Below are 13,073 nucleotides of genomic sequence, written 5' to 3' on the forward strand. Positions count from 1 at the left end.
CCCTCACTAGGCCATAAGCACTGTGGGAAGGGACCTTGTTTTATTCACTGATGTTTCCCCAGGGTCTAGCGCAGTGCCTGGCAAATAAAAGCACTTAATTCATGTTTGTTCTATGAATAAATGAATGCAGGATGAAGGTCAGCAGGCCCAACCCCCCTCTGGGCCATGTGCTCTTAAGAATCCATAGCTATCTTGGTGCTGGCATAAAGGGTAAATAAAGCTTTGGCTTAAACTGGGGCTGGGGAGAAGAGCAGATCTTCACACTAGTCCTAAACCCTGTAATTTCATTTGTCTGACCCCAGCTCTTCTCACTTGGTAAGATTTTGATGTATGATTACACTGAGCATTTCTCCACCCAACCCACCCGCCTAAAATCCCCCCATAAATTGACCTCACTGGGCCTGCTTTTATGAAAGGTTTATTCCTAGTGCTAGGTCCCGGTCTCTCAGGACTCTAAGCACAATTCCACTGGGTGAGTAGGTGAGGGGAGGCCCATTCAGATGCAGGGCCAGAAATGGGGCTCCCCCCGGTATCCCCACCCTTTTGGTCCCAGCCCCCTTTTCTGCAACGCGCACACATAAAGGAGGGACAAAGGGTACTGGAGGCAACATCATTGGCCCAGCGGAGCCCAGGAAGAGCTGCCATTGGCTGACAGGGCCTTTTGAGGCTCTGCCATTGATCAGGGAGCACACCCCAGGAGCTGGGGATAGGCCTGAGGAGTGATGCCATTGGCCAGGGAGTGGTTCTGTCATAGCCTTTGGCTGTGGAGTGGAAGGAAAAGATCTGGGAATGAAGCCCAGGAAGATAAAGAACAGGGCAGCAGCTGCTGGGCCTGCACGTCCCCTCCCTACCCATAGTAGCATGGGCAAAACTGGTGTCAGGCCCAGTCAGAGAAAGGGAGCCCAAGTCGGAGGGCAGGTGGCAAGGGATGTCCCATGTCCAATCTCCCCCACCCTGGGACTGCCCCTCCCAATGTCCTGCTTGGTAGCCAGGTTGGGCTGGGAGCGGCTCACTGCTCCTCTAGCCAGGATGGTTTCTCAGCTCCTGGAGGCCGCAGCTTGATGTTGAACTGCTGAAGGGTCTGCTCCAGTTGTTTCTGGTTCCCGGCAAAGTAGGCGGACACGGCGTTGTGGAAGAGCAGCAGCTGCTTGTGCATCACCTTAATCTGGGGGTCCAGCAAGGTCAGCTGAGGCTGCACTCACGCCCTTCTTGAGGGGCTATGAGTCTGAGCCTGAGCCCTGACCAGGGGCACATGGATTCTGCTCTGATGGTGCATTTGGGGTGGGGGCCAGCCTCCTCCAAGGGAGGCAAAAGAGAAAGGTCAATCTGACTTGATTTGCTGGAGCTAGGGTTCTGGTTCCCCAGGGAGTGATTTTCTTCCCAGTTATGTATCAGGGACTAACAGCCTTCCTACAGCAAAACAGGGCCAAGGATCAAAGGGATGGTGATAGGGAAAGGTCCACAGGTGGAGGGGGCTGGAGAAGAGCCCACAGATCCCATTCCTTAGCCAGGCTGCGTTTCCCCCATCCAATGTTGGGGAGGGTCTGGGGATAAGGGCAGTATTACGGACAGAAAGGTGGGCTGGGGTCAAAGGGGTGGGGTTAGCACCTTGTTTTCTTCCAGGAACTTGAGCTTGATAGCCACATCTCCCCGAAGCTTCTCGTATTTGTCACGATGGGCCTGGAAAGTGGCCTGGGCACTCTCAAGTCGACCACGCGTCCCTGCATCCCGGGGGCCTAGGCTCAGCTCCTCTAAGTCTGTTCGATAGGCATCATATTCCAGCCTGGGGAGGGGGTGATATAAGCTGGTCTCCACCCCTTTGTGCTCCACACATACTCTTTCATTTCTGAATTTTTATGCCCCTAATGCTCAAATTTCCTCCCGTGCCAGCCAACTCCCCAAACCCTAGGCCCAGCCAGTGCCCACACCTGGCAGCCTCATACTGCTTGACAGTCATGAGTGTGTCTTCCATGGTCTTGGTGACCAGTGTGTTGATGCTAGAGACAAAGAAGTTCACAGCCCCTAGCAGTGTCTCTCCATTCTTGCACAGAAGCTTCTGCGTCTCTGCATTGTAGCCAAATTCCTCCTGAGGGCAGAAGGGAGGAGAAACCTTGAGTCACAGTCCCTACCACACTGAAGCTGTAGGGCCCTGCATTCCCTTCCTCCCCAGGGAGCAAACAGCCATCAAAACTGGAACAACCAAGGACTACCCTGAGCAAGGCTCTTTTAGCCAGAAAGTTAGTGGGGTCACCTGGGGATGGCTGGGGTAGGGATGTGGGGATTAAGTTCACAGGACTAGAACAGGGAAAGCCAGTGCAGCAGGCAAAGGAAGGGCTCCGATTAGGCTGAGCACCTAAGGCATTCTTGCCAACGCAGAGAAGAGTTATTTGTGAGGCATCTTCTGTGAAGCTCCCACCCCCCAACTTCTAGACTTCTGTACAAACCCTTAGGCTGCCTCCACAGGTAAGTGCTGCTGGGGGCAGAGCTGGGCCCACCTCTGGGCTGCAGGAGGGAGGGAGGGAGGGAGGCTGAGGGGCAACTGCCTGGGAGGGCCTGGGCCCAGTCCCCCCACCCTCTTTGGCCGGCTGAGGCACCTGAAGCTCTGGGGACTTCTGGCTGAGGTCAGCAAAGGCATCACCTAGTGCATGCTGGGTCTGCAGCAGGCTGTAGAGGTGGGCTGTCAGTGCCCGGCCCAGCTGCAGGACACTCTCATACTTGCGCTTCGTCTCACGCAGCAACTCAATCTGCAGCTCTAGCTCCAGGTCCACAGTCCGGGAGCCTCGGCCAAATCGCTCAGATAACAGCTGCTTTGTGCACTGATTGGGAAGTGGGGGAATAGGTCAGAGACCCTAGCACTCTCTCCCCCCACAGGTATCTACCCCAGCATCCCCAGGCTCCTAGTCTCAGCCATAGATGGGATATTGGGATCTGGAAGAGGGTACCCAGGGGGAGTTTTGAGGAAGGGTGATGTGCTTGAATCCCACCTTGTATGTGTTGATGCCCCATTTCTTGACGATGTCAAACTTCTCTCCAGCGATGCCCCGAGCCACCTCATCTCCGGGGCCAGCAGGAGTGGCACTGTGAGATGGATGGCGGCCAGACCCTAAAGGACCAAGTTCTCTGACACCAGTCTCTCTCAGAGACAAGCAGATACCACTTCTGTGGCTCCACTTACACTTCCCTCCCAGCACATGACTCTTCTCAAGGGGCAAAAGCTAGGGGCAACTGGATTCTTCTACTCACTAGGAGGAACTCATACCCTAGTTTCTGAGACCCAGATCCCAATACACATCTGCCTCCTTCTAAAGTGGTGGCAGGGAGTGGGAGAGGGAGGAGGGAGTTACTGGGCAGAGGAAACTGAAGAAAGTATGCTGAGAGAGAGAGAGAGAGAGGGAGGTTTTGAGGGGTGGTCCTGATGACAGGAAACCTGGTTGACGTTCCCTTGTGGAGTCTTAGTCAGTGTGAGATTCAGGGTTATTTAGTCCTCTAAACTTTAGAGGTTAAAATAAAACCCTGAGAGCTTCACAAAGTTCCAGATCAGAGCACCTTAGGGGCTAAATGGCAAGTGAAAGCAGATGGACAACCCTGGGAGCTGGCCTTGGGCTGAGGAGTCCATCAGGTTCATACCAGCAGAGGTTCCCGAGATTTCCAGACATAGTGCAAGCTTTCTAAAATATATCCTATACTTCCAGAGTCACTCCTCTCCCCCTTTCTAGCTTCATGTCCTGTTCTGATCATTCATACCTGTGGGGATGAGTCCATCACCAGAGCCCCCATAGCCACCAGACACAATGCTGGTTTCATTGAGGTTGGGTCCTGACACCATCACCTGCTGGAGGTCCTATAGGCCAGAGAAGAGGGGGCTTCAGGAACATAGGGGCAGCTGAAGCATTTGGGGGTGAGAACAAGCTTGGATTGAAGCATCATAGAGAGAGCACACAAGGGAAGTCTGCACAGAATCAGAATGAAGATTTGTAAAAACATTGAAGGGAATTAGGTAAGTTAGGGGAAGGCTACTGGAATTAGGGGTGAGAACCCACAATTTGAGTTGGGATTCCCAAATCAAATCAACACAGAGGAGAATCAAACAGAAGCACCTGCTCCAGCCCATCATCCTCAGGTAGCTGCCCAGCTTCGCCGTTCCCATGGATGGGGATCTCCATTGTGGCTGCCTTCCCTAGGATCCCGTCCGTCATGGCTAGGGAAGGGACTGGAGTCAAAGTCTCCACCCCAGTGCCCTGCAAAGCCCAACACAGATAGTTCTGGAAACTGGCCAGTACTCTAGAAGAGTAAGGTCTCCCTTATCATTTCTGAGGTTTTAGAGGTTGTCCCAGGGCTTGAGTTTTCTGGGGGCTTGCCTACCACTCTTTTCCTCAAGTTTGCCCAAACCCCTCTTCCAAAGCACTTATTTTTACACAAGCACACTCAGGCCTCAAGTGTCTTAAGGCTCCTCCAACCCCACTAGGTCTCCAGTGAGCATGCATACATTCAATCACCCAAGAGCCATTTAAGCAGTGCCTACAACCATGTCATGCACATACAGCAGCGAACAAGAGATGAAGTCTGCTCTCTCGAAGCTTATCCCCATGCATGGGTTTCCCCTATCAGGAGACCGAATCCCTTCCCAGGACTCAGGTGCCCAGGCCCCATTCAGCATTGTTTGCTCTCCAATGTTTGACCTTTCACACTCCTTTCTTGTTTCTTCCTCTTTCCTTCAGGTGTTCTCCCCTCCTCCATTCCATGCACCTCCACTCCTCAGGCCCTCCCCAGCAGGCTTTCGTTGAATCAGTGGGTGTATGGTCCCCCTTCCCTGGGGAAAGCCTTTTTCCAGAACCTAGGCGAGTTATGTCTCCCCAGGTGTGAGTCCCGGCCCCTCCCCCCCTTACACCTGGGCATCAGGTGTGTCCTCATCCTTCCCCAAGGCACAGAGGCATCTTGCCCCAGGACAGGTTCATGCATTCAAGTTCTCCCTGCCCGAGTGCACGCCTCTCACCTCGGACAGGGCCGCTCTTCCCCTCGGGGCGCCAGGCCCTGGCCGCACGGGGACCTCGGGCTCCAGTCCCCGTCGCGATCCTAGCAGCAGGTCAGGGACTCGGCGGAAGTGACGTCCTCTCCCGGGCAGAAGAAGCCGGCCACGTCGCAGATTATAAGGGCGGAAGTGACGTCGTCAGCGGGGGCAGGGCAATCCTTGACTCGACCCCTCAGCCCAGGAGAAGAGGGGAAAGATTACTTCCGGGGCGTTACCGAGACGCTGTAACGGAAATGACATCAGGCTTGCGCCGGTGGCGTGATGGAGCAGCAGCAGCAGCAGCAGCTGAGAAACGTGAGTGCGACCTTAAAACGCTCTCGGGCCGTTCGTTCTGCTCTCGGCCGCGACCGCACCGCGGGAGCCGCAGGACCAGGGATCCGAGGGCTGGGAGCGTCGGGCAGTGGCGCGCCGTCCCGGGGAACCTCCGCGGGGGCTTTCCATGGAGTCGTGGGCTCCCGAGCGCTGAGTTTTCGGTCTCCTTTACTCGCAGTTGCGGGACTTCCTGTTGGTCTACAATCGCATGACGGAACTCTGCTTCCAGCGCTGCGTGCCCAGCCTGCACCACCGAGCTCTGGACGCGGAGGAGGTGGGGACCTGAGCATGGAGCCGACCCCCCATCCCAGAGTTAACCGTGGCCTGCTTCCTTCCTACCCCCACTGCCCCTGCTTCTGGCCGGGGCCTTTCCACGACCCTCGCCTCTAGACTGGGGATGGGAAGGAAGGAGACAGACCTTATCGGACACCTTTGGCCTCTACTTCTACCCTGTCTTACTTCCAGGAGGCCTGTTTGCACAGTTGTGCTGGGAAACTGATCCACTCCAACCACCGCCTCATGGCCGCTTACGTGCAGCTCATGCCGGCCTTGGTACAGCGCCGCATCGCAGACTACGAGGCTGCTTCAGCTGTGCCTGGCGTTGCTGCTGAACAACCGGGAAATTCACCATCTGGCAGCTAGCTATCCCCAACCCCAGAAGAGGAGGCACTGTGTGGACCCTCAAATTGAAGGAGCCGGTGGGCCTTGGGCTGAGTTAAGCCTGTATAGAGTGAGGGTGTTGCCTGAGAGCTGGGTGCCATTGCTCCTCCTGGAGCCAAATAAACCCACTTGTACTCTTGTTTGGTTTACATTCTGGTTAGGGAAGCATCGTCCATTTTAGTGGCAACATCCTTTGTTTTGTCAGTTAGTGCATATCTGCTGGCTTCAGCCCTGGCAGCTGAGAAATCCCCTTCCAGGTATTGAAGGAAAACTTCAACATTGCAGTGCATGTGGTCAAAGCAAGGTCTGTGGGTACAATTCTGGCGCCAATTTTAAGGTTGGTAGTAGCGACAGCAAGAGGGTTCCTGCCCAGATGACACAGAGAATGGGCACTATGATTTGCTGTCCTTAACTTAAATGTCTGACTTAAATGACTGACCTGTGAGCCAGTATGCATTCGTCCATAATATTTTTCATGGACTATGTTTTATAAGAAGGAATTTGGGGATTCAGGCAATCGAGGAGCTACCTAAGGAGAACGGATGAAGAAATCCTGAAGCTTTTAGGCACTGCTTTCTGGGAAGTAAGTAGCCCCAGAACAGAGGTGCACACTTTAAGAATTCTGGGGTGTTCTGGCGTTTCATTCATTTCCCTAAGTTGTTTTACTCTGTTTTCTGACTTCCCAGGATGAACAGTAAAATATGTAAACAAAAATCTGTGTTCTTTTCTACTGGGGGAGTCAGGAAGGGGAAAGCTAAGGGTACAGTCAGACTTAAAGATGAGACTCTCAAGGGAGAAGTAGATGGTGCTGCACAGTTAGGTAAAAAAGAATAAAAAGCAAAGCCTTCCAGCTCTTTAACGTTACTTTATATATTCAACACTTGTCTGTAATCTCTTAATTCCAGCTTTTCCAACCTCTATCCCACTGTTTGTTCCCACTGTTCTGTGATTTCTAATTCCAACCTCTCCATTCTTTCCTAATCAGGCCCCTTGTGGAATTTACTTACCTATTCAACAGTCTGAATGGTATTTCACTCCACTACCCTTGCATCCTTTTTTGTATCATTTCAGCTGTTTTGTTTTTTTTTTTCCCTCTATCCCTCCATTCAAACAGCTAGAGAAAAACAGCTGTGTAACATTCATGGTTTCAACCAAAGCCCTTATTACCAAGAAGCAGCCCTTTATGGGTTCCTGGTCTATTCCTCTCCTAATCACCATGGCAACTATTTTGTACTTTCACTGCTCTCCTTAATTTTGCCCTCCTCAACCATACCCCATCAGATCACCATGTTTCATTATTTACGGAGGAAATAGAAGCTCTTAGATTTTGGCTTCTACAATAATAATGTATAAAAACTTAACAGCCACCCACAGATGTGCAAATCAGGAAGTGAAAACTCTCTGGCAGCAGACCCTGTATTAAAATGCAGATCTGAATATGAAATCCTTTGTTCTTTTTATTATACCAGTTTGCTTCAAGATAATATCTACTGAGTATCCAATGGGTATAGTTTCTGTTGGTATATGTCATGCTTTATCTTATATTCAAACTACAAATAAGAGATATTTCCCTTAGCAATTGAGAAAGCAAGAATACCAGAAGCCCATTTTATATACACTTACTAGAGAAAAGTGGTTTCAATTAGCTTTTTGCCCTTTTTACCTGTTAGCTTTTTAACAAATCTTGAACAAAAAGGTGAAGAATGTAAAAGTTGATGACCAGGAATTCCCTTCTGAGTGATCTCATGTCTATCCAATAAAATTCTCTCCTTGGAAAGTATAAATGCAGTGAGTCAACTTCCCAGTTCCCTGATGTGGGAATGGGGGCTTAAGATTTCTGCTGCTAGTGGAGAGATTCTTGCACATCATTGTAGGTGTGTATCCTTCCTTTTAACTGGAACATAGATCTGATGCTAAAGCCTATATTTGAGCCTCCAGAGTGTATATTGGCCTGCACATCTATACTCGTCTGTAGGTAGGGAAATATAACTATCCCTCAATCTGAGCTCCTAAAATGTTTAATCTTCATGTCTCCTGGCTCCTTATGGTTACAAATATATTAAATACTGAGGGGAATCTTATTCCTACTATACATCTTTTATAGTTGCTGGTCTCCCTTGAGTCCTGTCATAAAGCCATTAGCATAATGCGAGCAGTGCAGTGTTTCAAGCACTAGAATATATACAAAGTTTTATCCCCTTATCACATTACATAGTGGACAGGGTTATTATTACTGTTATAATGGCTTCAAAACTACCCCCTCCTTTACCACCCACAATTTCTTTCAGGCTACTTTCCTACTTTAAACAGCTAACTCTTGGTTTTTCTATTCAACACTTGATTCTTAAGTGTTTATATGGACAGTTCATTCAGTATTTTGGTCTCTAGTTCTTGACCCGGTCTCCAATGATTTCCACACAGTCCCTTAGTTGTGACCTGGCCATTGTCATCACCCCAAACTATTGCATCTTGAAAACACTATTATGTCTTACCATATTCCTTTCCCCTTTTTTTTATTGAAATGTCCCTCCATTCTTTTGATTTTGTTGGAACATTCAGGCTATTGCTTCTACCTTCTCTGTTCCACTAACCTTCTCCTCTACTCCTATCCAACTTAAAGTGTAGTGGTTATGTTGGAATAGGCTAAATTTCCCTGCTTCTCACCTCTTTGTTGGACTCAGACAAAATTAGACATTTATCTGTGCCTGCATTTGGAGAACTACCCCCCCCCACTCCAATAAGAAGTCACTATGGAGCATATTTATTTCACTGAATTATAGTTCACAACTTCAAGTGGAATCCCAGCTCCTGTAATCTCACCAGATTTTTCTACTCTTCTATTCCTACATGACTTTTCTTTCTTTTTTTGGAAAAGGATGGTATTTGTTAGTTGCTGTGTTGTCTTCCATAAAGAAATGTTCATGAAAGTATTTTACATTTTATCCAAAGCTAGGTTAGTTCCTTGTATCTTCAACCATCAGTCAATTTTAACTATGTTCCCAAGAGAATGTTAAATTTAGATTTCCTTATGAATTAAACAGAAATAAAAAGTATTAGATATTTCCTAGAATCTAGGAGTGAGAAATCAGAATATATGTTTAAATGATTTAAGAATACATAAAAATACATTGAAAATATGTATCACAACATGTGAAAAAAATTCTAGACTGTGTTATTCCAATAACAAAATACTTCTATAGGCTCAGTGTTAACTAATGTTTTCTCCTGAATCAGAGATCTACATTAATTCCTGTGGTCCTGGAAACCCTACCCTTATCTCTCTTCTATTTCCCTACTGCCTATGTCTTTGACCCTTTCTTCCTTTCCTTCCGCCCAACCCTTAACCTCAGAGCCTCACTTAGGTTATCAGTGTCTGACAGTTTATAATTATTTTGCTTTGTCAGTTCATTCTCTTGGATTCCCTATTTTACTCAGCTATGTGAAACTCTGATACTTATATTTCTGACTACATAGTTCTCTCAAGCTCCTTCCATTTTGCTGTAAAATGGTAATAGCTCATTTTTCCTTAAAACTGAGTAATATTCCATTGTGTGGATACACCACATTTTTATCCCATACTCAATAGGTGGGCACTTTGATTGCTTCCAAAACCTAGTAATTGTAAATAATGCTGTAAAATTATTGTGGCGCATATGTTTTTTAGTTGGTGGTTTTGTATTCATATCTATATCCAAAAGTGGATCACTGGATCATGGTATTTCCATTTTTTGTATTTAAAGGAAGGTCCAGACTGCTTTCCAAAATGGGGATTACAGTTTACATTTCTACCAACAATCCCTTAGGGTTCCTCTTTCTCCACATCCTCTTCAGTGTGCAATCCAGCACATTATCTTTGTCCTTTTCATTGGGGACCCAATCTGAGGGGAGTACCCTGGCTCCTCTCTATGTGTTTTCCCTCGGTCAATTGTGGATTTTTCCACCTCTCTCCACTGTTCCTGGCTCCAAGCTGGTAACCGTGTGCTAATGTATCCCCACTGCCCCACACAGCTCAGGTGTTTCTTGCTACCACCCGTAGTTCTATAAAGCATGACTATCTTTGTGTCCTCTCTCTGGTCCAGTCTCGTGTCCAAGGGGTTTTCCAGTTTTGCCTGAACTTCTGCTGATTCTTGAGTACTTATTTCATATACTCTCTCCTCAAATCATACTTCCCAGACCCCAGCTCCCATAATTTCTCATTTTTAGCATTTAGCATTTCTAATACTTGGTAATTACATACTTCTGAGGTCAGAGTCCATGTCTGTACTGCTCACTGTTGTATTCTTATCACTGTAACTGGCACACAATATGGTAAATATTTGCTGGATGAACATTTTGCAATCTCCTCCCAGCTCAATCTACTGTTTACTGAACAGAAGTGAATCTGCATGTGACCTTTGTGCCTTTGCTAATGATTTAGAGATGTTTTTCATTCAAACTCTTACTGGGTGGCATTTTCAGCCATTAATATTCGCAGATCAGGGGGCCTCCCTGGTGGCACAATGGGTTAAGACTCAACCTGTGAAGCTGTCCACAGCCTCTGCAGCATGAGTTCAATTCCCAGCCAGGGAGCTACCCACATGGCACAGCAGACCTCCGGTCTCACCCACTGCTCCCCTCAGCAGTGTATTTCAGTTGTTCCTCCTGTTCTATTCCCTACACTATCTCTGGTGAACCCTCTCACCTCATCCCCCGCACCTCAGTACTGTACCCCAGTTCTTGTATGCATAAATAAATAAATCTTAAAAAGAAAGTATTAAAAAATATTAGCAGATCAGACCTCTGCACAGCTCTGGTATAGGGATTTAGTCCTGGACCTTGCAGATTTGTCCTCACTCTCCTTACCAGCCCATGGCCTTTCCTGCCACCATACTCTGCCAGCTCCTCAGTCAGGCAAAGAAGCCTCCTGACTTGATTCCCCTTTCTGTATTTATTGGAGCTGGAGATACTAAAACATCGCTGCCTGTCATGTGTCTGACTGTTTAATGCAGCAATCTGTTGGGAAAGAAAGAATAACCCAGAACCCTGGTGCAAACTGGGTCCCAATGATCAATACAAATTCTACTCAGTGAATATAGACAGCAAACTGAAGAAAGAAGATTCAGATTTCTAAATGAAATATATGCAGTTCTCCTGCCCGCCTGTGACTATGCAGGCATTTCATAAACCTTTTCCCTTTGCCGCTTTCTGTCCACTTGTGTCTGTGCAAGCATCCTTTTTGCTCCTTTACTTTTTTATATAATAAACCTACCTTTCAGATATTACAAAAAATTTCACTATAGAGTCGCTTAAAATGAAGTTCTTCCAAAAGCCACTGGCACTATTTTCCACTTAACCATGAGATACTTCCTTCTAAATGTACAAAATCATGTTGGTATATTGTGTTGGGGGTTACACTGGTTAATAAATATGTGAAACATGAAAAAAAATAATCAGATCAGTCAATACCTCAAAGACTCCATCTGGAGTAAATACTTTCTATCAGTCTAGTTTACACTCAGTTTCTAAGTACTATAGTTCTGCTTGTATATCTTGTGAATCCTTTCTTTTCTCTTCATCCCCTTTGTTACCACCTCAGTTAGACTTTGATCAGTTCTTAGATTACAGCAGCCAATGCCTAACAGCTTCTTTCTTGAGTCTGGACTTCTTTTGATTATTTGGGATTTTAGCTAAGGTATATGTAGCAGACATTCAAAATAACAGTAACTTATGAACTTCTGTTTGTTTCATATATAAATCTAGCTCAGAAGTGAAATGATGACATCCCAGTCATCTGAGAAACAAGCTACTTATCAGCTCTGCTTGTTGTGTCTACGGGTATGACCCTCATCCCTGTGACCCAAGAGGGCAGCTTTAGTCATCATACAAACATTCCAAGAAACAGAATCAGGTGAGAAAAAGTAGTTAAGAGGCATGTTCTCATTCTTTTAAGGAGTTCCTTTAGGCAATAAAAAATAAGCAATCATATCCTCTTGAAACTTAAATAGGTGAAGGTCAATATAGAACAAATCACAATTGTAATTAATGTTTTAAAGAAGAAATTTGCATTATATTGGGAATGTAGTATAGTATAAACTCACCTTTGTTGGGATGAAGGAGAGCTTCCCTGAGAGAGTGATTTGAAGCTGATATCTAAAGATAAATTAGAATTAACCAGGGAAAAGACAGGCTGTTCTCCTTCATGTCTTGTGTAGATGCTGCCTTTTATTAAGACTTCCTCTGATACTTAAAATTGCATCCATCTCCCTCTAAAACATTCCTGATCTTTATCCTGCATTGCTTTCTCCACAGCACTACCATTTCTCACACACTATATATTAATTGTTAACTCATGTTTTTGGTTTATTTATCCAATATAAGCTCCATAAATCAGGAATTTTTTTCAATGTCATTATTTTGTACACTGTTGAAACTAAACACCTAAAATAGTGACCGGCACAGTTGATGCTCAGTAAATATTTGTGGAGTGAATGAAGACTGAAGAGAAGAACTTGCCCTGCAGGTTTTGGACTTGCCAGCCTCTGTAGCCATGAGCCAGTCCCTTAAAGTAAATCTCTTTATATGTGTGTGTGTTTATATATACACACACGTAGATGCATCCTATTGGCTCTGTTTCTCTGCTGATTGAGGCAGCAGCTAAGATTTTTTTAATAGATAAAGTTAGCAGAGAGTATAGCAGAAAAAGCAGAAGATGAGAGTGCAGGTTTGAAAGTCTGTAGGATGGGAGTTAACGAACAAACAGATTTTTAGGCAATGTTGAGCTTGGTAGAGGTTATTGAACAGAATTCCCTTCTGGCCTTGTCTTTCTAGAAAACTGTTGTACTTTAAGGCCTACGGTGACTCTGACTCTTTACCCTTTCCAGGAAGGCATGCCCATGTCCTTATTTGTGCCCTCAGTGAACCCCGTTTTGTTAATAGCACTTGATAGAGTACCATGAAACAACAAAAACACCTAGCTAACACTAGTTATGTCAAGTGCTTATGATTCACCAGGCTATTTCTAAGCATTTATATACATTAACTTATTTCACCCTCACAACAGATCTATTAACATTCTCTAATGTTAATTATCTTC

At 46.4% G+C, this 13,073-nt stretch overlaps 2 protein-coding genes across 8 annotated transcripts; one reads left to right on the forward strand and one right to left on the reverse strand.

Annotated features, from left to right (window-relative positions):
* Positions 1 to 1,009: 1,009 nt before the first annotated feature.
* ARFIP2 (ARF interacting protein 2) lies at positions 1,010 to 4,912 on the reverse strand (the record flags this gene model as incomplete). Of its 7 annotated transcripts, XM_084238343.1 has the most annotated exons (8): positions 1,010 to 1,165; positions 1,609 to 1,783; positions 1,929 to 2,086; positions 2,595 to 2,816; positions 2,985 to 3,103; positions 3,745 to 3,841; positions 4,098 to 4,238; positions 4,889 to 4,912. In XM_084238343.1, the coding sequence occupies 7 exons, from the start codon at positions 4,194 to 4,196 to the stop codon at positions 1,010 to 1,012; spliced, it is 1,026 nt and encodes a 341-aa protein (XP_084094469.1). The 7 variants fall into 7 exon arrangements, with proteins under 7 accessions (XP_084094469.1, XP_084094467.1, XP_084094464.1 ...); XM_084238341.1 differs by lacking the exon at positions 4,889 to 4,912 and having other exon boundaries at positions 2,985 to 3,055; positions 4,098 to 4,196; XM_084238338.1 differs by lacking the exon at positions 4,889 to 4,912 and having other exon boundaries at positions 1,929 to 2,083; positions 4,098 to 4,196.
* A 378-nt stretch (positions 4,913 to 5,290) lies between these two features.
* TIMM10B (translocase of inner mitochondrial membrane 10B) lies at positions 5,291 to 5,983 on the forward strand (the record flags this gene model as incomplete). The annotated part of the gene is made up of 3 exons (XM_084230837.1): positions 5,291 to 5,323; positions 5,520 to 5,615; positions 5,807 to 5,983. The coding sequence occupies 3 exons, from the start codon at positions 5,291 to 5,293 to the stop codon at positions 5,981 to 5,983; spliced, it is 306 nt and encodes a 101-aa protein (XP_084086963.1).
* Between the last annotated feature and the right edge of the window lie 7,090 nt (positions 5,984 to 13,073).

Source organism: Talpa europaea, assembly GCF_964194135.1.
Source record: "Talpa europaea genome assembly, chromosome: 1".
NCBI classification, from domain to species: domain Eukaryota; kingdom Metazoa; phylum Chordata; class Mammalia; order Eulipotyphla; family Talpidae; genus Talpa; species Talpa europaea.